This window comes from Centrocercus urophasianus, unplaced genomic scaffold (genome assembly GCF_019232065.1).
Source record: "Centrocercus urophasianus isolate 14NV4802_14NV808 unplaced genomic scaffold, USGS_Curo_1.0 seq_10, whole genome shotgun sequence".
In the NCBI taxonomy this organism is placed as follows: domain Eukaryota; kingdom Metazoa; phylum Chordata; class Aves; order Galliformes; family Phasianidae; genus Centrocercus; species Centrocercus urophasianus.
The window spans coordinates 52,065,919-52,087,629 of NW_024884142.1; the positions used below are offsets into that span (position 1 = coordinate 52,065,919).

Sequence of the window (21,711 nt, forward strand, 5' to 3'; positions counted from 1 at the left end):
TAGCCAGTGGTTTGGGATATGAAGCAAACCTTGCCTTCATGGGAACAGAACTTTGGTCTGTTCAGAGAGGAGAAGCAGATGTGATCATGCACAGAAAAAAAGAAAAAAAAGAAAAGAAAAAAATCAGCTTTGCAATCACTGCTCAGCGCCTTCTCTCCGCAACTGGACAGGTTTGAAGAACAAGTGTGAAATAAAAGGCTGTGACTGGGTAATGTTAGTTCTGAACATGAGCACAACTGAAAGCTGGATTTAGTTGCCTAAACACAGGTGCTTGGTGCCACCTGAGATGCTCTGGCCGTCCTGGCTGCTCTCCCAGAAGGTTTTGTGTCGTGTTTGCCATCGCTGTGTGGATGTCTCCAAAACCTTGAAGCATCTCAAGTGGCTGTAGTCATTCATGCTGTTAGGAAACTTAACCCGCTCTGCATCTGTGGCTCTGTGTCACAGCTCCGGCCAAGATTTCTTCAGGAAAATCCCAAACTTCTGTTTTGGGATTCAGACATTCAACGCTGTGCTTTTGTCAACTTCAGCCCAATCAGAGTCCATGGCTTTTCAGATTCATTACCACACTGCAAATTCTCTGTTCACTGTCTTCCATGTCTCTAGGCTATAAAACCAATCTCCCAAAATGTCCCTATTGAGAACATTTGGGAGTACACTGCTTTACATTTTAAGTCCAGGAACCCCTAGAAATTGCGGCAGAGAACTCTTAATAAAGAGCAGTGTCTATCTCAATGATCTTAGAGCTAATTTTCCAGTGATAGTGATGTCCTCTCGATTATCTCAGCTGTGTATGTTTAGTTCCACTGCCTCCTGGGTACTGGCACCTGTTCTGTCATGAGCTATATCGCAAACCTGATCCAACAGAAAGCTAAATACAGTGAAACATAACAAGAAGTAGCTTTTATTTTTCTTCAAAGGTTACCACTTGTGGTCTAGCCGTGTGATTACTGTCAGTAAAGCACACTGAATCTGAGAGGAAGTACAGAGCCTCTGTTGGAGCTTCTTAACATTTAGAAAAGCTGTTTTTTTTTAATTTCAGCTGTATTTTTGCATCACTGCCTTTCAGGTCTGGATGTTAAAAAATTAATGTTGTTTTCCTTATCTTTTTTTTTTTCTCCAGGGTTAGAGCTTTATTTTATGATAAATCTTTTCTTTAAAACAGAGCACCAAAGTGCAAACAGAAATCCATAAGAGATAGGAGTATTTGCATGTCGAATCAGCAGAATAATAATAGAGTCAGTGGTGACAGATTAATATAGTGCATAGATCATGTAACTGGGATCTCTTTTGGTCAGCTGAATATGTGGCTGTATATAATTTGTATTGAAAACTAGAGGTTAATTATCTGCACAAATGAAGTATTTCTATAGATGTTACAGAGCATGAGAAAAGTTAATGCAGAGGGAGGTAACAATTAAATAATTGAAGTTCCTGCTCTAAGTTCAGTTACAGAACTTTGTATTTAATAGTTCTTATTCCCAAAAAAATAAACTAGCCCAACTGATTAACTAAGTGCCTAATGTATCTTGGGTTGAGTATCATCTTCTACACAGACTTTTAAATTATCCCCCCAAAACCTTTAATTTGTTTTAATAGCATTGTTCCAGGTAACCATGTAATATGTATCCATGTTTTGTACAGTGAAGGCTGCTATTGTATTTAGTAACACGTAGTAATATAAAATTAGTGTTGTAAAACACAGCTAACAAAAAATGAAACCATTCTAATAATCTAAATTGTGTAAACTAGACTACTTCAGTGCCTGTATAGTCTGTGAAACATAGATGTACAAAATTCAATGCATGTCTTGGTGAACAAAACCTAAGCATTTTATGCGACTTTGGAAACTTCTGATATTTTTTCAGTAGATGGTTTTTTATTTTTTTTTCTCCCTAAGGAGTCCATATGTTCTATTTTTCATAAGGCTTTAATCATCCATCCCACTACATTTTAATATTTCATTTATTTGGGTGGGATTGTACAAGTAAAGTGACATGGGGAATTAATTTCAGATTTTGAAAACTTTAGTATCCTTTTGTACATTCAGCACATCAGTTTGCATTCGTAAATTCCAGATTATGTGCATTCTGCCAACCATCACAGTATTCAGTTGTTTTGTTTTGTTGTTTTTTTTCCTTAAAATGAAATGCTGGGACTTACATAATATCTGAAGATCTCATCTTTCATCTAAGAAGTAGCAATAACAGTTGTCTAAGATGGGGAGAAAGTAAATCTTGATTAAATTAGATTGTAAATTTTAGAAGTAAATTAAAGGTTCCCCTGTTATTTTTCTCCCATGTTATACAGGAATTTGTCCTTTGAGACTCTCTAAAGTGTAACCTACAGCTAGATGAAAGTGGCACAACTACAGTTCTCAGAGTTTTTATGCTGAGATAGAAAGAGGTGTCTAAATATTAACTAATATCAACATAGTGAACATTTAGTCATAATTTTGCTTAGGCGTCATTGTCATTCACCCTCCTGTCAACAATCAAAGCTTTTTCTTCCAAGTCTGGCTGTACTGGTCCTATGTTAGCAGCCGGTTTGAGGCTAGATATACCTTTAATCCATGCTGATTGCCAGCTAGTAGTATCAGTAGTGCTAGCAGGAGCACACCAGGATAAGTCACTTGTGCTGACTTTGAGCATCCTCCTGCAGTTCCTCCTCTGTCTTGGCCAGGAACACGGATTACCTCCCCTCATAATTCCATACAGAGAAAAGACACAGATAAATCAATATGTTTTTGCAGCAGTAAGGTATTGTGTCTTCAGGAGTCCTAGAAACGGGGTGGCAGCCCCAGCTACACTGTGAACAAGCTATGTGTATTTGGTGCAAATCAAGTTAGCTTGAAATGGAAGCATATCTTAACGTGACTGTGTTATTTTGCTGCTGGGAAATCCCAGAGCTGTAGGGATGTAGTTTATTGGTTTTTAAGCTCTACGTAACAAAGATACGGAACCACTTACATTTGTGTACGTGCTTCATGTGAGGCTGGAGTCAGAAATGAAAACCAGATTGGACTGCGTTCATCCTGCCTCAGATGGTTGTTTCAGGAAAAAAAAAGTTAAGGGAAAAAAAAGAGTTACCCTTGCACTCCTTGAGGAAACAGACCTGAGGCCAACGGAGATTGAAAAGATGCATTTCCTTGGCAAGTTGCCCCTTGTTGCTTGCTAATTGACACAGCAGAAGAAACTCGCTTATCTGATGTGAGAAAGAGGAAAACATCCGCACAAAATAAATTTCCTGCAGGAAATCCTCTTCCTCAGACAGCTCAGTCAGAGCTGTATTTACATCACAAAACGGGATGTGTGTGTGCATATCTCAGATGTAGGTGGCCGATCTCCTGGTCTGAGACCATGGGAGATGATATGATATGACATAGCATGTATTGGTTATTCTCTTATTCTCTGGCCACAGCTTGGTAAGTATGTGTGCAGCTGAAGAAAGTTCCTTCTGAAACAGAGTATGGGGTATTGGAAAGAACTTCTATTGCTATAACTGGGATTTCAGTCAGCTTTTTGAAGTAGGTTCTTCTTACAGATTTGACAGGGCTGTAATATGCAGTGTGTTGACAAGATCTCATGTGACTGTATTATGCCAGCAACTGGAAGATATTCATAAACAGCAAATACCACAAACAACAAAAAAAAATATGGACAACTAGATGTGGAAGTATTTGGTCTGATCTGGGAATGATGGCTGGAATTTTTCCCCTTAAGCAACACATTTCCCATGCTGTATCTCAGATAATCTGTTCTCTGGGCACTAATTGTATAGTTTCTGCCTAAAGATTTTTTATAAGTAAGTAAACAGAGGATGGCATAATCTTAAGGGCTTCCCCCCCTCCCATCTCAGTGTTTTACTCAGAGGGCAAAGAAGACAGCAGTTAAAGTCTTGGCATGAAGTAGGCGCCACTTCAAAGCTGTGCTGTGAGAGTATGTGCAGGCAGGGAGCGGGAGGCAATTTTAGCTTGTACTGGGTCAGAGAAAAATTAAAATTTGGAATTCTCTTGAGCTTCTTTGGGATAAGCAAAACTAAAAACTGGAGAATATCCAGAATCTCACATTACTCTTTAAATAAAATAATGTGTTCTTAAGACTACTTGAGGTTTGTAGCTGCTGAATGTCGGTAAGTCTTCTCTTTTTGAGGGGGCAGGTAAGGAGTGATCTGAACTGCTTTTTGAGGTAAACTGTTATTTTGATTGGTTTGCTATTATTTATGTTGGGCTAAAAATACACGTTTGTGGGATCCCTTGGGTAAATAAGATTTACCCAAGTAAATGAGGTTTGCAATTCAAGGCTACATACAGTCTGATAAATTGACATACTGTTAGTTACAACTGAAGTTAATGGAAGCACCAGTGCAGTTTGTATGCTATGTGAGCCAGGGGTTGTGAAGGTAAAACACATAACAAGCAAATAAAAGCTGTACCATCTGCACACCTGTCAACCCACATTCAGACATTTTTTACCTTCCCAATGCTTGACTTTGTAAAAAAAGCATTATATTAAGAGAGTTTACCTAAACCTAATGGTAGTCTAATGTGATTTGCTCAACTAAAGGTATGAGATCCTTATGGTCAGTGCAATTGTTGTGATCAAGATAGTTGGCTGTGTAAATGTGAAATGTATTACATAATGAAAAGTCTTTAATAAGCAATAAATTAAACTTATGAATCCACTCTGGCTAAATAGTGCCCAGTGCAGGCTCATGAGTAGACAGTAACCTCATTCCTCTTATACAAGAGTACATATTTTTGATTACTCTTATTTAAATTAAAGTTCTGCTTTTTTTGTAAGAATTAAAGTTGAGATACTTACAGTGAACGCCAGCATACTTTCTAATGTTTTTTCTGTGAGTCAAATAATGTTTTAAATAAATTATCATTTCAAGCTGAATTAACTGAGTTTAATCAGTTTAAATCAAAACAACACTTATAGCTAGAGTTTCAGATGATTAAGGATTTGGGCTTAAGCTTCTTATCTGTTCATAAATATTCTAATCTGTAAAATGGAGATAATCTAAACGACGTAACGAAATCTGTGTAATGTCAGTACAGTTCTTTGAGGTCTTCAAGTGGAAGTGTAAGGTGTCAATGTCTTTTAATGCGAAATGGTGTTTTCCATGACTCTTCATTAGGTGTGATATAGTGCTGCAGAACTGAAAAAATACATCATCTTGAAAACTTCAGAGAGACATAGGTATCTGGTCAGATTCAGCGTTACTGAATTTGATGAAAAGGATGTATTTTCTAGTAGTATTAGATTAAATTTCACAAAGAAGTATATAAGAGAGCATCTGATATATATGAGAGCATCTGATTTCACTGTCTCCAGTTAAAAAGGTGCGAAAAATCAGAGGGGGGAAAAAAAAGGTGGGAAGTAAATTATACTTCCAAAACTGAAATACAACCGAGTATTTATATTGCAAGCAACAAAAGGATAGATGTGGTACTGAGGGACGTGGTTACTGGGCATGGGTGATGATGGGTTGACAGTTGGATCAGATGATCTATGTGGCCTCTTCCAACCTTGATGATTCTATGATTCTAAAACAGGTATAAACTACGTGCACAAAGAGTTCATCTGCGGGTTTCATATCAAGGCAGATTTCACTCTGCTAATAAATATACTTACTTTCTGGGAAGATTATAGCCCTTGTTTAGTGCCGATCTGCATAGTCCTCTGGCTTCATTGTCCGTGTTCTTTTCTCCAGAGGTCTTTGAGGGAGTAAGTGTTCACCTACATGAAGAAAAACTTGCTGGAATATGGCACACTCCTGTGCTTTGCTTACTGTGTAAATAACTTGCATGGCACGCAGTTGGGAGGTATATACTTTAACAAGTAATGGTGAAAAATTGAAAGAACTTTTTAAGAATGGAACTTAGAAAGGCAGTCTCAACTGCTCTGCATTCAGGCAGCCATGCTCGCCCCTGCTCCCAGCTGTGTCCTTCTGCCCTGGCTTTTGCACCAGCACTAATTTTTGTGAGTTCAATCCAAGCAGCTGCTTAACAGGATTAGGATCAATTTCCAGCGTAAATTAAGCCAAATGAAGCTGGCAGTGCTATGCTCCTGCCCCTCTGGTGCCTCCATTCTTGTTCAGCCAATTGCAGCAAGAGCTACTTGCTGCTGGAAAATATGTTTGTCGGAACACGGTATGTTTGCTCAGAAAACAAATGGTATCCTGAGCTCTATCAGAAGAGGAGTGGCCAGCAGGGAGGTGATTGTCCCTCTCTACTCTGCTCCATCTGGAAGCCCCATCCGTAATACTGTGTCCAGGTCTGGAGCCCCCAGTACAGGAAAGACAGGGAGCTGTTGGAGAGGGTCCAGAGGAGAGCCAAGAAGATGATCAGGGGACTGGAGCACCTCCCCTATGAGGACTGGCTGAGGGAGCTGGAGAAAAGAAGGCTGCGGGGTGACCTCATTGCAACCTTTCAGTACCTAAAAGGAGTCAACTCTTTGGAAGTGTAGATAACAGCAGGACAAGGGGAAACGGTTTGAAGTTGAGGGAGAGAAGATTTAGGTTGGATGTCAGGGGGAAATTCTTTACAGAGAGAGTGGTGAGGTGCTGGAACAGGCAGCCCGGAGAGGTTGTGGATGCCCCGTCCCTGGAGGTGTTCAAGGCCAGATTGGATGGGGCCTGGCAGCTTGGTGTAGCATTGAATGTGGAGGTTGGTGGCCCTGCATGTGGCAGGGGGGTTGGAGATGATCCTTGGGGTCCCTTCCAACCCTGGCCATTCTGTGATTCATTCTGTGATTCTGTGCTGTCACAGAGGGTAAATTCCTGAAACATGTGTGAGGACTTTCTCTGTCCTTGCTGTAGTACTCACTTCACCATGTGACTTCTCTCAAACCAGTCCAGCTCAAGTGAGATTGAAAATACTTCATGCAGTATTTAATTTGCATAGAGCGGTTAGACTTGCACTAGAGAGTAATTGGATTACCAGAGTGTTTGAATTAGTTGATGAGATAAATCACCTTATTGTTAAGATCACCACATCATTAATAGGATGAAGTCCAGCGCTGCTGAAGCTTCTCTGCATGACCTCAGCTTGAGCTCCAAACATTGCTTGCGTTTTGATGCTCATATGTAAACAGAATTGGGATAGGTGATTAATTTCTGCTAGCAATGCAGTGAAAAGGGGGTTTTATAGTAGTGATGTTCACATTTTCTGAACCGTGCACCAGTTTTATAAATCATTTCAGTGGCCTCCCAGATCACCAAAATTGTATTGGCATAGGGTTAGGGTGGAGTGGGGAATTACTCTATTTTGCCATCTGTAAATACTTTTCCCTATAAAACTGTTTTACATTTTTCCCATGGGAAATAAACATAATAATTAAAATGTTTGATGTCACAGTCATTTTTGTATGTGTTGTATGCTTTTTTTTTTTAACCTAAAAACAGGATGCTTCATTTTTTTCCATGACAGCCAACCAGCCTGGATGAGGATGTTATTCTTTTTTAGAACAGAACTTTCTAACTTTTTTTTTAAGACTTACTTTTATTTTTTTACTTAAAATAGTTGTGCAAAGTTTACTCTATGAGCAGTTTTATGACTTGTCCAAAAACGTTGCTTGCTCTGAGCAGGATTTGTCTTTCAAAACATCTGTAAGAGTAAGTGAAGGTATCTTGAGCTGACATAGTCACTCCAATCATTAATAAAGAGATGCTTTTAAATATTAAATGCCAATGTTTGGATGAGTTTAGTTTCACTCTGGAAGTACATATTCCCACTAACTGTGAAGGAAGCCCCACTGAGCCTAGCTCAGCTGAAGACATTGGATCAGATGAATCCCACCTTTTGTGGCTGAAGTTGTGGGAGAGTGTCCCTGGAAACCCAGAACACTTCTGTAGAGCTGAGGGAAAGAAGACCTGTCAGGGGTTCTTAATTCTTTTCTCCGTTTTTCACAAGCGTTGTCAGTATGAGAATAAATCTATTCTTAACTGTGCTTTTTCTTTAGTGTTGGAAAGGAAGATTTCGACAAGACAAAGCAGAGAGGAGCTGATAAGAAGGGGAGTGCTGAAGGAAATGCCTGAGCAAGGTGATGACACATTACCTAGAATTTAGCTCCTAAGTGCTAAACATGGATGGTAAAATCCCTATTGCATTGTTTCTGTGTAGTACAACTAGTTATAAGGAAATAAAGCAGAGGAATGTGAGAAGTAATTTGAGCCAGTTGAATTAAACAAAGTTGGAGTAAAAAAATACGCATTCTGTAGCTGCTTCTGCCAAGAAATGCTGCCTCACTTCTGGCCATATCTTCAAATATCTTTATGCTTCCTGTAAACATGGATGGCTGCCATTTCAGTATCATAAAGTACCAGTGCTGGGATCATACAGATCTCACCGCTGCCACACTGGCCACATTCACAAATAGCAGAAATATAAAAGTCTGTGGGGAAAACACTCCTTGTTTAAAAACAATTTAGAATTAATAACCCCAAATTTGTGCCTGGAAAAGTATGGATAGGCCATGGTTAACACCTCTGCCCCACCTCTGGTTATGTTTCTGAAATGCTTCTAGTAGTATTCTTTTGAATATTATTTAGTACCTATAAATCTAGATGGGATAAAAATCAAGTGATTAAAATAATTTTCAGTAGCTTAAAATAAAACCATTCATCACTTTATCGAGAAATCTGAGAACTCCATGATTTTTAAAAACAGGTCTATCCTAGAAATTGTACTGCCCTGCCTGAGCTGAAGAATTGCACACATTGATCCTTGGAAGTAGAGGGCTTGTTTGTTAGCATGTAGCATCACTTGTCTCTGCAGTCTTGTCCAATTACTAAAATGTGATAGCCAGTATAGCTGGCTTCTTAACTTGTTTCTGCCACTATCTGTGACTTAACACAAGAAATGTGAAATTTCCACACCTCAATCTGCCTGTATTAATTTTGAGCATTTTTTGCTATGTGCTTTTTTGGGTAGCTGTGTGACTTTGTTGATTGATGGTTGCAAAATGCATTTAGTCTGTTGGCTCAGTTAATGTAAGCTGTTAACATTTCAGGTAAGTAAAAAACACTTTGAACATAAGGAATATCATTCATATGTTTGCTTTGGTCATTAGTGTCCTTGACCTGCTATTCCACTCTTAAAAGGGGTAAAAGGATGGAATGGTAAAACAGTGTTTCCCCTTTTTCCCTTCTTAAGACCATCAATCCTGTCTGTGTTGCCTTCATCATACTATGTCTCTTGTCTGATGAAAATTATAATCTTTATGGAGCAATTCGGAAGAAACAGGATTGTTTTGGATGGACTGAAAGCAGAGATACAGGGAAGACAGTGGTTAGGTGGTGTGAAGCTAGTTAGAAGGAATGTCTACATAGCTGAAAACTAGATGAAATGTTATGGAGTATTGAAATGTGAGAGGTAAGAAGTGCAAAGAAGTGACTGTTTCACATGGGATGGAGAAGAAAGAGGTGGGAAGTGGCAAGGATGTAGATGAGATGTTAGCAGAATATGAGCAAGGTAGCAATCTTACGTGTGAAGGCAGAAAGGAAAGTGGATTTAAGAGCATCTGGAAGGAAAAAGCTGAGAAATTTGAATGCTGCAGTCAAATAAGAAGGCGGCCTTGTGCAAATATCAGCTATAGTAAATGAGACAAGGTTAAGAAGGCAGAACTTAGGTTTTACACATCATTTTTACACATCATGAGAAAGTTAGTTGTGTGGTTAGAATGAAACCATCAGCTTAATCCACAGAACAGCCTAAGGAAGTAAGAGAGGCTGCATAATTGTATTGAAACGAGGGAACTGCCAAACATCCAGATCTCACAGCACCCAACAAGGAGAAGAAGAGAGTGGAATTAACACAATTAATGAAGAAGCAACAGGAGGAACCAGAAGACATTACAGGTAAAGTTGCACAAATTTTGGCTGATAAGAGCATCCTGTAGAAGAAGGGCAATCATCTCTGAGAACTGGAAGTGTGGTGTGAGCAACCTACAGATAGCAAGGCTTGGACATAACCAGAGAAGAAAATCAGTGGTTTAAAAATGCATAGAATAGAGAACAGATATCAGTCAACACAGAAAGTTGTGAGCCAGCAAGAGTACACAGCATTTTTCAGGGACATAGATACAAATAAGGAAGAGAAAGAATTTTTGTTCTTTTTTTTTTCAGGAGGAAAAAGAAAACAGCTGAGGTAGTTCACATGAGTCAGTAATAGTCATAAGAGCTGGGAGAGAATTGGACTTACAAAATGTATTAACAGTATGTAATATGTTACAAAGAGTTTTAACCATGATTCTTAAGATTGGACAATGACTCGTTATCATTAATAGTAAATTCACATTTGGGAATTGATCGCATATATTCTGAAAATTTCTGCCTGATTTCTGGCTGATACACCACTGGGATACAACATGGTTGTTCTGCATGCTGTGGACATGCAATTCTATGTATGTCCAGGTCTGAGACCTTTGGAAACACACTATAGATACATTATGTTCCACATGAATGTCTTTAAGCTATGTAAACCAAGATCATAGAATCATAAAATGACCTAGGTTGAAAAGGACCACAATGATCATCTAGTTTCAACCCCCCTGCTCTGTGCAGGGTCACCAGAGCAGGCTGCCCAGAGCCACATCCAGCCTGGCCTTGAATGCCTCCAGGGATGGGGCATCTGCAACCTCTCTGGGCAGCCTGTTCCAGTGCGTCACCACCGTCTGGGTGGAAAAAATTCCTTATGAAGGATGTGGGATGGAAGAGTATGAGATGCTAACATGTACAGAGTTCATATCAGAAGATGGAGCCTTGAAGCTTGAGCTGGAAAATAGGCCCACTACTGTGAAGATATCCACTCAAAGACCTGGCAGCCTATGGAGATCATTTAGAGAGTTACTTTTCAGAGCCTATTATACACTCCATTAAATTTTTCTGCTTTGCTTCTATGGTAACTTGAAAGCAGAGGGTTGGTGTGTAATGTCAATAAATGCTAAGCAAGCAATTAATTTGGACATTGGCTTTTTAATTTTTATTTCAGATGGTGATGTGACAGTAAATTTTGAAACTTCAAACGGACACACCATAGCTATTGGTGAAGAAACCATACAGGAAGAAAATGCAGTAAAAGCCAGTGGAGATAATGGCACTTTATCAGAGAAACCATGTGGGCCAGAAGGAAAAAAAGAAGATCAAAAAGGTAAATGGACACATTTATCAATTTTTTTCCCACCTACTTTAAACGCTAACGTGTTCTTCCATCAGCACCAATACATGCTGTAAGCTCCATCCTGCAACAAGGATGCCAGCAGAACCTGCCAAGAAGATAGACTTGCAAAACATGGGTATTTCATCACTGGTAGGCATACTGTGGATACAGTAAGGTAACAAATAGAAGCATGGTATGAGCATGAAAATACATGCAGAGATGTTTCTGAATTCACTGTGAACCTTTTGTGGGCAGGCTTTGGTTCCAGGTTTTCCTTTTGTGAAAGAAGAAATAAAATGCTTGTGCATCACCTTGCAATACCACTGCAGAAGTGGCTCATAGCTTAAATGTTCAAGTGTTTAAGCTACTTGAAAACTGTATGTCATTTTGAAAATTACTTCAGCAGCTCATTCCCGTTGGTTTTCATTACCTCTTAAGCACTTAAATTCCAGCTCTTCAGAAATATTCAAGGGAATATATTGCTACTACAAATTGAACTCAAGTCATTTATGGAAAATGTACTTTATGCCTATGTGATTTTCTGTAGATAAAATGCACTAAATCCTGTTAAATACTCAGTTAATTTTGTTACCTTCATTCAGATTCACTTTGGTGACAAAGTTTGACTGAATAAGGGAAATTTAAAAACTCAAGTGGAATCACAAGGATTTGGACTACATTTAACCTCTTTCTGTAATATGTTGAATACTGGACTACTTCTTTTCACTGTTTAAAAAAGAAAGAAAGAAAGAAAGAAAGAAAAAGTGAGTGTTCTTAAGTACTGCTCCATCTATTGGATTTTCTACAGGAAAGAGCAAGGATACAAAAGATCAAAAATTCATGGCTGGCTGTTAGGCCAGTCTTTCCAATGTTACCTAGTAACCTTTACCTAGTGATGAATGAGCCTTTGGAGGATGAGAGGGTCAGTTCAGCTAACACAATAATTTGAATTCTTCTCTGAGCTATGTAAATCACTTGCCTGTGTAAAAAGTGTCTGGATTTCCAAGGAGAACTGCACTTCTTATGAGATTGCTAGTACTTCCTGTCTCCCAGCAAGCCCAAAATACATAATTAGCTTTTTTTCATGACATTTAAATGTGTATATCTTTTTATGCCAACTAGAACCAGATGTGTATTGGGTCAGGAAAAAAGATTTGCAAAAGCCATGGAAAGCTCCTTAAAAATGATTTTGGGGCTAGATCAGATCATTTGTTATTTTATGCATCCCTAAATACAGCCTTCTGAACCTGTCAGGTCTTGAAAGTTTTCCCAAGGGGCATATTTTTAAAGATACACAGTTCTGAGTATTGAAATCCCATCCAGCTGATGCTGCAGAATGCAGAACTGTAATGAAAAGGGGAAGGTACAATATCTGTTTCAAACACGTTATTTCATTCAGGTCTCTCTCTCTATTGTGCTGACCTAAAGAACTTTGAAATGATTGCTGTACAAGAGTAGGCTCAGTGCCAAGGTATATTTAGCTATCACTTTATCACAAATTAAGCGAGAAGGTGAGTCAGTCTGTTTAAGAGTAGGGCTTGCAGATGCACCTCACAGATGACTCTCACCTGGTGGTGTAGTCTTCAGAGCTTTTTTATGGCAACTACAGTAGGTCTTCATCACACTACACCCACTGGCAGAGGGAGAAATAAGCCACTGATGTGATGGTTTGCATTAGCATTATGTTGATGCTCAAAGAGCATCAAAATCAGAGCTGTGGCAGGACTATGGGTATACCTGGCAGTGTCCTCCGGTTAGACTGTAACACATGCTGCTTTTCCAGATCACAGATCACAATCTCTGTCAGAAGAACTTAGATAGGTGGAGTGAATACTAGCTGGACTGTCATGAGCAATGAATTCAAGGTGGTTTTTGTAGAGATTGATGTTAGTCTTTTTAGAGTCAAAAACTCCTATGTGTAAATCTTACAGGAAGTTCTTTGTACTTTCCATGTTTGTGAGACCTGAAGACAGCAGTAATTCCTGCTGTTTAGCAGCACAGTATGCTGCAAACTGCTGCCAAATCAAAGCGTTCTGAAAAATGCAGCTCAGCCCCTGAAAGTTATCAGGTTATTTTAAAACTCATTTATGAAATGGTGGTAGCTCTTACTTGCTTTCTGGTTCAAACAGATTTTGAAAATGAGCTTCCTGCTTAAAGATGATGATGATTGCTGATGCTGGAAGTTTAAAAAAAAACAAATGTGGCAGGCACAGTGGTCAAGCAGTAAGAGTTGGCAGCAGTGCATCATGGAGCAGGGAATGTGTTTGGAGTTAAAAGAAGTCACAGGAAAAATGTTCTAGCGTGAGCCACAGAAATGCAGTATTTACAGGGCAAAAACAGTTGGCTCAGCCACATATTGTAGGAATGAGTTAAGCAAAAGTGAGTGAAGCAGCAACCTGAAAGCTGTTCCCTGCGCTGCCAAGCATCCCTGCAAATTTTGCACCCTCTGCTCGCGGGTGTCTTCTGTATTTGGGGAAAAAAATCCCTTTGGAAATTTCAGTGTGGCCATTATTTTTTGTAGCTATGATATGTCAATCATCCAAACGGTGTAGAAAATTTCTCCTTTATGGCAGCATAATAAGAAGCTGGTGATGCAGGTGATTGAGCGATTAAGTTTTACAAAAACAGGTGATTGAGTTATTAAGCTTTGCAGATGGGAAAGCAGAGCCCCAGGTCTTTTTCTTGGATTGTTTATTCACATTATATGTGTACTAGGTTGAGTTCTGAATACTTTTTTTCCTTAGTTTGGTTTTGTTTTGACTACAAGTCACTAGCATCTTTTGCTGAAAACACAGAGCTCAACTGTAGCCATTCTCTGTGAGCATGCTGGAAGGGATACAGAGCAGCACATGGGCAGGCAGCGTGCCAGAGTACGTGCTGCCTGTCTGGCCAGCAGGCTGGACTGTGCTGGTATCTCGGGGCTCCTGATGAATGGCCCTTGTCTGAAAGAGCCCCTGTGGGCCTCAGCACTCCAGGTTCCCAATGAGGAGCATTCCCTATGAACCCTGCATAGAGGTTCCATGGATCCCCTTCTTTCTTCCTCTTGTACCCTACAAGAGTGTTGGAGAAGAGCAAAAGCAACATGGGTAGAATAGATATCAAAATTGTAGCTGTTGCCCACTATAGACATAGGGACATAGCATGATGGCACAGGATGCTTGCTGAACATTGTAAAACCTCCTGGTACTGTGTCAGAGCTCCTTTTCTCCTTCACACTTTCCCAAGATGTCTCTGGCATTCAAGATACACCAGAGAACCATGAGTTTGTAGCTGAGTTGTTTGTAAACTTTGATCTTACTCTTTTTTGATGTGACAAGTTAATCTTTTTGTGATTCTGGTAGATAATTTCATTGTTAGCTTAAGTTGAAGAGAAAGTAGGTAGTTGAAAGTGAAGCAGGTTCACTAACCATTAGTGATATGCTACTTGGAAAAAAAAAAAAGTTTCATTTTGCCTACCATCAGTCAGGTAGGAGTGATAAATAACTGCACTGCAGGAAGCCAGAGCTCTCTCGTGGGTGCTCTGGGTATTCTGGGTGTCATGGAACATAAACTTCTGAAATGTTCCAATACCATTTATAGCAGACCCGAGTCCTCTTAGGTTTTCTCATGTATTTCAGTGAAGGAAACAATTTCTAGTCCTGTTTCCAAATGAATGAATAGGATCCATCTGTATAATGCTTTTCCTCCACATCATAACTAATCTGAGAGCTGACAAATGTCTAATTTTTAGTTTAAGTTTTAGTTCAGAGGTTCTTTCTCTTATATCTACCTTTAAATTTAATCTTCTGTTTTTCTCATGCATAAGGAGAAAAAGAAAGCTGGAGTCATAGGCCCTGATCTTATGAGTATGCATACTTGCTGACCAACACTGTAATTTGCATTCAAGGGAATGTTCTTTAAACTCAAGTTTTCTGAATTTCTTTTCTCAGAGGCCTTTGCTTTATTTCCACTAAGTGGAAAAAAAAAAAAAAACAAAGCCAAGGAAAAAAAAAACAACTAAACACCAAAAAAGCAACAACTGCTGAATTCAAAGCAGTAAACCCCCATCTTCCAGGGCCTTATACAAGAACCTCTCAGCTGATCAATCTTGCAAACCATTCACTGTGAAAGACAAGACAAACTTTCCTCTCTCTTGTGTTACAAGCTGGCTTCCTGCACCCCTCAGCTCTGTAGATCATTGTTATGTGCACCATATATAAAAGTTTATTGGTGTTTTTTTTTGCCTGACTCCCAAAGAATCTACTTGTAGGTCTCAGTCTAGCTGAGTTATTTGCTGGCCTACGACTAGTTATTCTAAGAATAGTTGATCTTCTATTTGTCACCTGAACTATGTAAATGAGACTGAATCCAAGTTTTCTTAAAAGGAAAGGTACTCCAGATAAAGCTTTGTTTGGGCAGGAACCATCCAGTAAGTCAGCCAAGCCAGGCAGGCTCCAGCCAGTAGACTGACATGAAGATGCAGGCTTTCACCCACGTAATGTGAGTGGCAGAGGAAAGCTCCTAATATGTAGAGCTTCCATTTATTTTTTGGTTTTGTTTTTTTAATTATTAAAAAAAAAAATCCTATTTATTAAAAAAAAAAAAAAAAAAAAAATCCTAATATGGCTCCAGGAATAAGATTGTAGACATGGTTTTGGCAGATTAATCATTGAATTGTTTGAAAATATCTATGCAGATAGTATAAAGGAATGTAGAAATTTACATGCCTGCTCGCTTTCCAAGTATCTTATAGACCAAGAAAAGGTAAAAATATGCAGTTAGCAGTGAAGATGTTACAGATATTCTGTCTTGATTTAACAACTTACATATTACGCAACAGTTGAGCAATCAGCATGTGCTTGTTTTGTATTGTTTTTTTTTTCCTTTATTATCTTGGAAACAATAAATATTTAAATGTGGTTACTTATGTCGATTGTTACACCTACCCCTTTCTCCTCCCTCCTTCAGATTTCTACCCTTTCTTGGTTACAGGGTCTTTTGCACATGGTGCTGTTAACATTATTCAGTAAGCAAAAGCTGGAAGTTTGCAGACATACAGATCTGTTCATCTGTCTTCAAGAAGGATGAATTCAAAACTGGAATTAATGCAGAGAGGGTTGTGAGACAGCTGTTCTTGTTCAGCCTAGCAAAACTGAGAGAGCCTGAGTCTTGACTGCATTTGGTGAATGTAACAAATTGGTGTATAGCCAGGAGAGACTATGGGTGAAGGACAACGCTGGCACAAGTAGAAAGGAATAAACAGAGGTTTGAAATACATTTGGACTAGAAATTGAAGAAAGCTTTCAATTAAAATAGGTGTTTTCTTGAACAGAGCTTTAGTAGTAAAAGCATGAACAAAAAATGGAGCTGATTGAATCTAAAATTTATGAAAGGATTTGTATGAGTTGACCATCTGCACCAGCACAGTCAAGAGAGTCCGAAAATGAGACAAAAGACACCTTGTGTTGTCTGGTGTCCCATGTTTCTGAATGACAGTTCCCTGGATTTTGATTAATCACAATACAGCTCTCTGCATAGGCTGGAAAGGAAACTCTTGATTCTCAAAACTCTTATTTAATAAAAGTTCATTTTGGAGGGATTTACCCAGTAATAAACAACAAATTATACCTTATTTCCACCTTCCATTTTACATAGTGCTACTCTACTAAATTGTGCTTATCTTCCAGGAGAAGAGTGCTTTGCAGCTGGTAAAGATTATATGCTTGTAATGCAGGACTACTGGCTGTGAGCTAGATTCATATAACAGCTCTAGCTGTAGAAACCAAAAAACCTTGGTACTATATGACAAAATCCTGTAGTATGAAAGTTTGGACTCAGAAATTTGCAAAAGTAAAGAAAAAATACAAACGATTTGTGCATGTTTTCTGAGACTATGTCAAGGATTTTTGTAGATCTTTGAACCACCATTTAGTCCACAGCTTAGGAACAGTGGAGCATTTAGCTTCCAAAATAAGTCATTTGATTTTCCAGTGAATATGGCATACTGGAATCTCCCTGAAAATCTGTGAACGTTTCCACAAGAGCTGCTGCACACTGAGTAACCCTGGCCATGGTTTTGGTTTTTCTGTTTGTTTTTTGTCTTCAGATGTTTATGTAAAAAGACAGCTTTCTTAAAAGTCTGGCCTCAATCACAATTTCTGGGAACAAGAAAATCCCATTTCAAAGTGAGCTTTCTTGAAAATATGGCCTTTGGAAAAATTGTTCCAAACATGCACATATTATTGATCTAAATGCTTAAATAAGATATTAGCATTTGCTTTGCTTTCTTATTAAGAATATATCAAATTTCTTTTACAGAAGATGTCTTGATGAAGTGTATAAAATATATTGTTATCTGATGATCATTTGGTGACCTTTTGTTTAAAGTTCTGTTCGTGATGAACAGATTTCTAGATTAAGAAGAGCAATAGCAATAAAAATACCTTGAAGCTGCTTCTGGGGTACTGAGGGGACAAATAGATGGACTGAGCTGATTCAGGTGGCTCCTTGATTTGGCAGCCACAAACCTGATGAGAAAGAAGAAGCATCAAGAACAAGGGCACGTATTCAAGCAGGGACATGCTGGAGAGGTACAGTTCTAACACTTTAATTTTATCTCAAAACTCATTGATCAAAGTGAAGAAAAGGGCATGTATGTGATCAAAGTGTAGTCAAGGCTCAAAAGGAACTGTAACTATCCAAGCAGAGAGAGTTCTGCTGTGCAAAAATCTTCCAGACCTTGGTATATGCATAACAGTATGGAAAAAACTGCCCTAGATAGAGATGATATCCCAGTATTCATGGGATATTTCAATCAAAATTGATATTACATAAATTGTCCAGCTTAATCACAACTGAAATCTGAAAGCAGAGACCTTGATTTGGAAGAAATATTCAAATTTTGTTTTTCATTAATAATTTTAATTTATTTTCCTGCAGAAGATTGAAAATATTGAGTGTAAGTAAGATACACTTATTTGCAACCAAGTAAAGATGTATCCTCACATTTTGTACTCTTTTACTAATACATAAGATATATTGTGTCACACTATTTAATCAGTTAAACACTCGAATGTAAGCTGGCTAAGATTCTAAAAAATTCTCATGCATTTCTTTAGCATTTGGAGGGTAGAGTACTAGGTTATTCTTTTCTTAACACTTTCTGTATTAGTGACTTAAAGCAAAACATGGTGACAGTGTATAAATGCATGGGTTTTCAACTGATTCTTTTTAGTAAGTAGAGTTTTGGGATGCTGGATAAGGAAATAAGGAAAAAGAATGGTATACACTTAAAATTCTTTCTGATCATGTCCTTCAAGATCTTCAAAATAGAAATTTTATCTTTTCTTGCCATGTTTGTCATAATGGAATTAAAATGTAGCAACATCTTGCTTTCTCACAATTAAATCAATTTTTCAGCTTTGAATGAAGGTAGGTGGAGTTTAATAAGGAGGTACCATTTGCTATACAAGAGGAAAACAAAGTGTAACAAATATGTTTTTTTCTTCTTCCAAAGTCTTTCTCTGGTCCAGGAGAAAGAGGTAGGAAAACAAAGATATTGTACAAGGATCTGTGCTTGAAAGAATCTGCTTGCTAGCTCTAAAGCAATGGTTTTTGCATAACATTAGCAAAACCGGTTTATCCTATGATTATATAGGCTGGAAATAAACGAGAACAACACCATTAATTCTCTTGGTTGATAAAGAGTTATGTGTGCATGTTGCTTTCAATAATTGCAGAGGTGATGCATCAGGTTCATGTTAACAAGCCTTAAACTAGAGGTTGAAAAGGCTTTGTTTCTGAGATAAGGAATGTTGATGTTGTCCAACATGTTTGTTTCTGGTCTTCATCTACTAATCTTACAGTGAAAAGATACTGCTTATCTCTTGGGAATCTTCTGTATAGGAAGGAAGAGGGCAGGGAGTGGCCAGGGAGAGCAAGGAACTGCCATGTAATGTGTGTTAGAGTGAGGCTCTTGTGGGAATGTACTGCAATAAGTGAATTGGTTTCCTTTCAAGTGCTAAAAAGAAGTCATTAAAGTTCTTTTTGATATGTGCTTGACTCCTTCATTCTCTGACCATTGTAGTTTATAATAACATGCAAGTAAAGTTCTTATGCTTTTGATGGTATGCTATTACTTCTATAAAATACTTTTTCTGCAAGGTGTGGAAAGACTTTCTTGAGACCAAATGAGCACAGAGATGGTGTGACAGAATAATGAAAGATTCCCATCTGGCTACCAGCTACAGTCTAAAAACCATAGAGTTTGTGTTGCAGAATTTAAGTTGCGTATAAGTGGCTCAACTACATTAGCTTTGCTATTTTGAAGTGAATTTCCAGATCCTTCCCACTTATCTGTCTTCAATTTGCAGAGCACGCAAACAAGGTCCCCTTGGATGAAATTAAACACAAAGCTGCATTCAAGAACTTGTTGTGTTCCCTCCACATCTGGACATGCAGTCCACAGAACTAGCCTGAAGCTACTCCACAGTATATTCTTGTGAAGTGCACAGGACAGGGACACCAGGTCCCCTGTGTTACTTGTTTCACTCTACAGAGCCATTCCTATTGGACTGTGAAATGTGGATGAAGTCCAGATTTCTGCTGACTGAGTAACTGTCAATTCTTGAAACTGCAGTCTGATATGAACACCTAAAGGACTTGCAGGAGGGAAGAGCAGTCCCATGCCAAATGACATCCTATTTAATTTAGTTAAAGAGTAGAAATACCCTGGGGAAGATACCCAAAATAAAGGTGCTGTTTCTGTGAGCAAGCAGGCTGCAGCACAGGAAAATGTGTTGCTTCAGGGGAAAATTTCAGCTTGCATGGCCATGTTTGAACCTGTGGCTGAGAGAAAAGCTTTGTTCGCATTCATGTTCGCATGAATCTGAGTTTTATAGCCTATTGATTTCAAAGAACTAGAAAAGATCTAAGGGAATTTTTTACCAAATGGCATTTGCCTTGCTTAGTTTGCAGCCAGCAATTTATTTGGGGGTATTAAAGAGGATCCTTGGAAGTCTGGATTAGATAAGATTGAGAGCAGTGCTGGGCAAAAGTCTTCAATGAGAAGGACTTGAATTGAGACAGGTGGGAACTTTTTTTTTTCTTTTTTTTTGAAGTAGTAATTCAATAGGAGAAAAAAAGTGAAGAAGTCTCTCCTGATTCCCAAGAGATCAAGCAGCAAAAGTAGTCATTGTCTAGCTTGCTGTTGAATGTTTGTGGTGTCTGTGTCAGTTGGCTTCTGTTCACTTTCTTACCCATAGAGAACACTACTGATCACTGCCCAGAAATAACTGCATCCCATGCTCCACCACTACCCAAGTCTAAGCCTAAATCTAAAAAAGCTCCGCTACCACCAAAAAATGCTCTTGCTGCTTCTACCACCACCAGCCATAAGAGTAATGAAGCACCTCATGCTAAAAAAAAGGGAAAGGCTCCTGTTAAGCAGCCTCCTCTCCCGCCTCCCAAGCCAACAAGCCACAGTGCAAATCGAGAAGTTGGTGAGTACTGCACAGGCAGTGCCAGTTCTGGTGGGTGCATGTGCATGAGGGGCTTGGTCCTCAGGACTTCTGCTTTTGTACGTAGCTATGCTACTAAAGAGCATGCCACTGATGTTTTTAGCTAACATCTCACTGAGCTCTGGTTCTGCTGTCTGCAAACACCTCAGATGAATCATTTTGCTGTCTAACAAATGTATGCACAACACCAAGCACAACAGAGACTATACTGAATTCCCAATTGACGTGCAAGTGCTGGCTATAAAATGACTCAGAGAACTGTTGAAGGATCAGCAAGGAAAGAGGTGACTTTTGGAAACAAATACATCTGAACTGCCCCAAAGTAAATCTACTGATTTTTCTGCAGCCTGCAGTTATGCTAGATTTTATGTAGCTGTTCTAAGGTACTGATCTCGAGTTCAAGTGGTTGTGATTTAGACAGTGACCAAAATGAAATCATGCAAATGTAATTTGAATGCAAACAATATTACGATGAATTGAGTATATATATATATTGGCTAACTTATACAAACCTTGCATTCTCAATCCTCTTTCAATCTTCCAAAGTCCTTCAATCCCTCCAGTTTTCTCTCCAAGTATACTTCTACATAACTTGTACATTTTGGCAAGTGTTGTATTTGAAGCATACAGAAGAGGACTGTTTGAAAGCACTGCAAGAATGCTTAAGTTACAATATTAACTTGGTATTAACTGTCCCTTCTACATCAATAGGCCACAAGAATAAACACGTTGAAAACCCAGAATTTGCTGCTTGTATTTCACTTTCGCATTGAAAACTGTTACTCTCAGCTGAAAGAAGCTTGTAACAGCACACCTTTCAGAAACAGAACAACCCAGTGGGTAGAAAAGTGTTTAGGCTTTTGACTGGTAACAAGCTCTCAGATATGTCAGTTCATAAATTAAAATACATTCAAATTCCAGATTTGTCTTTTAGTAGTCTTGCTGAAATTTCAGGTGGTACTTGAGACCATATGGATATAAAATATATCAATGTGCCCCTTGTACAAAATAGCACATATTCTATGAATAATTTCTTTCAGTGTTGGGTTTATT

The 21,711-nt window shown here is 38.6% G+C and overlaps 1 protein-coding gene across 1 annotated transcript in view; it reads left to right on the plus strand.

Moving 5' to 3' along the window:
- The window catches only part of PHACTR2 (phosphatase and actin regulator 2), a 119,031-nt gene that overhangs the window by 76,566 nt on the left and 20,754 nt on the right, over positions 1-21,711 (plus strand). The window contains 2 exon segments of the mRNA XM_042827565.1: positions 7,965-8,045; positions 10,994-11,152. Coding sequence (XP_042683499.1) covers positions 7,965-8,045; positions 10,994-11,152 — 240 coding nt within the window.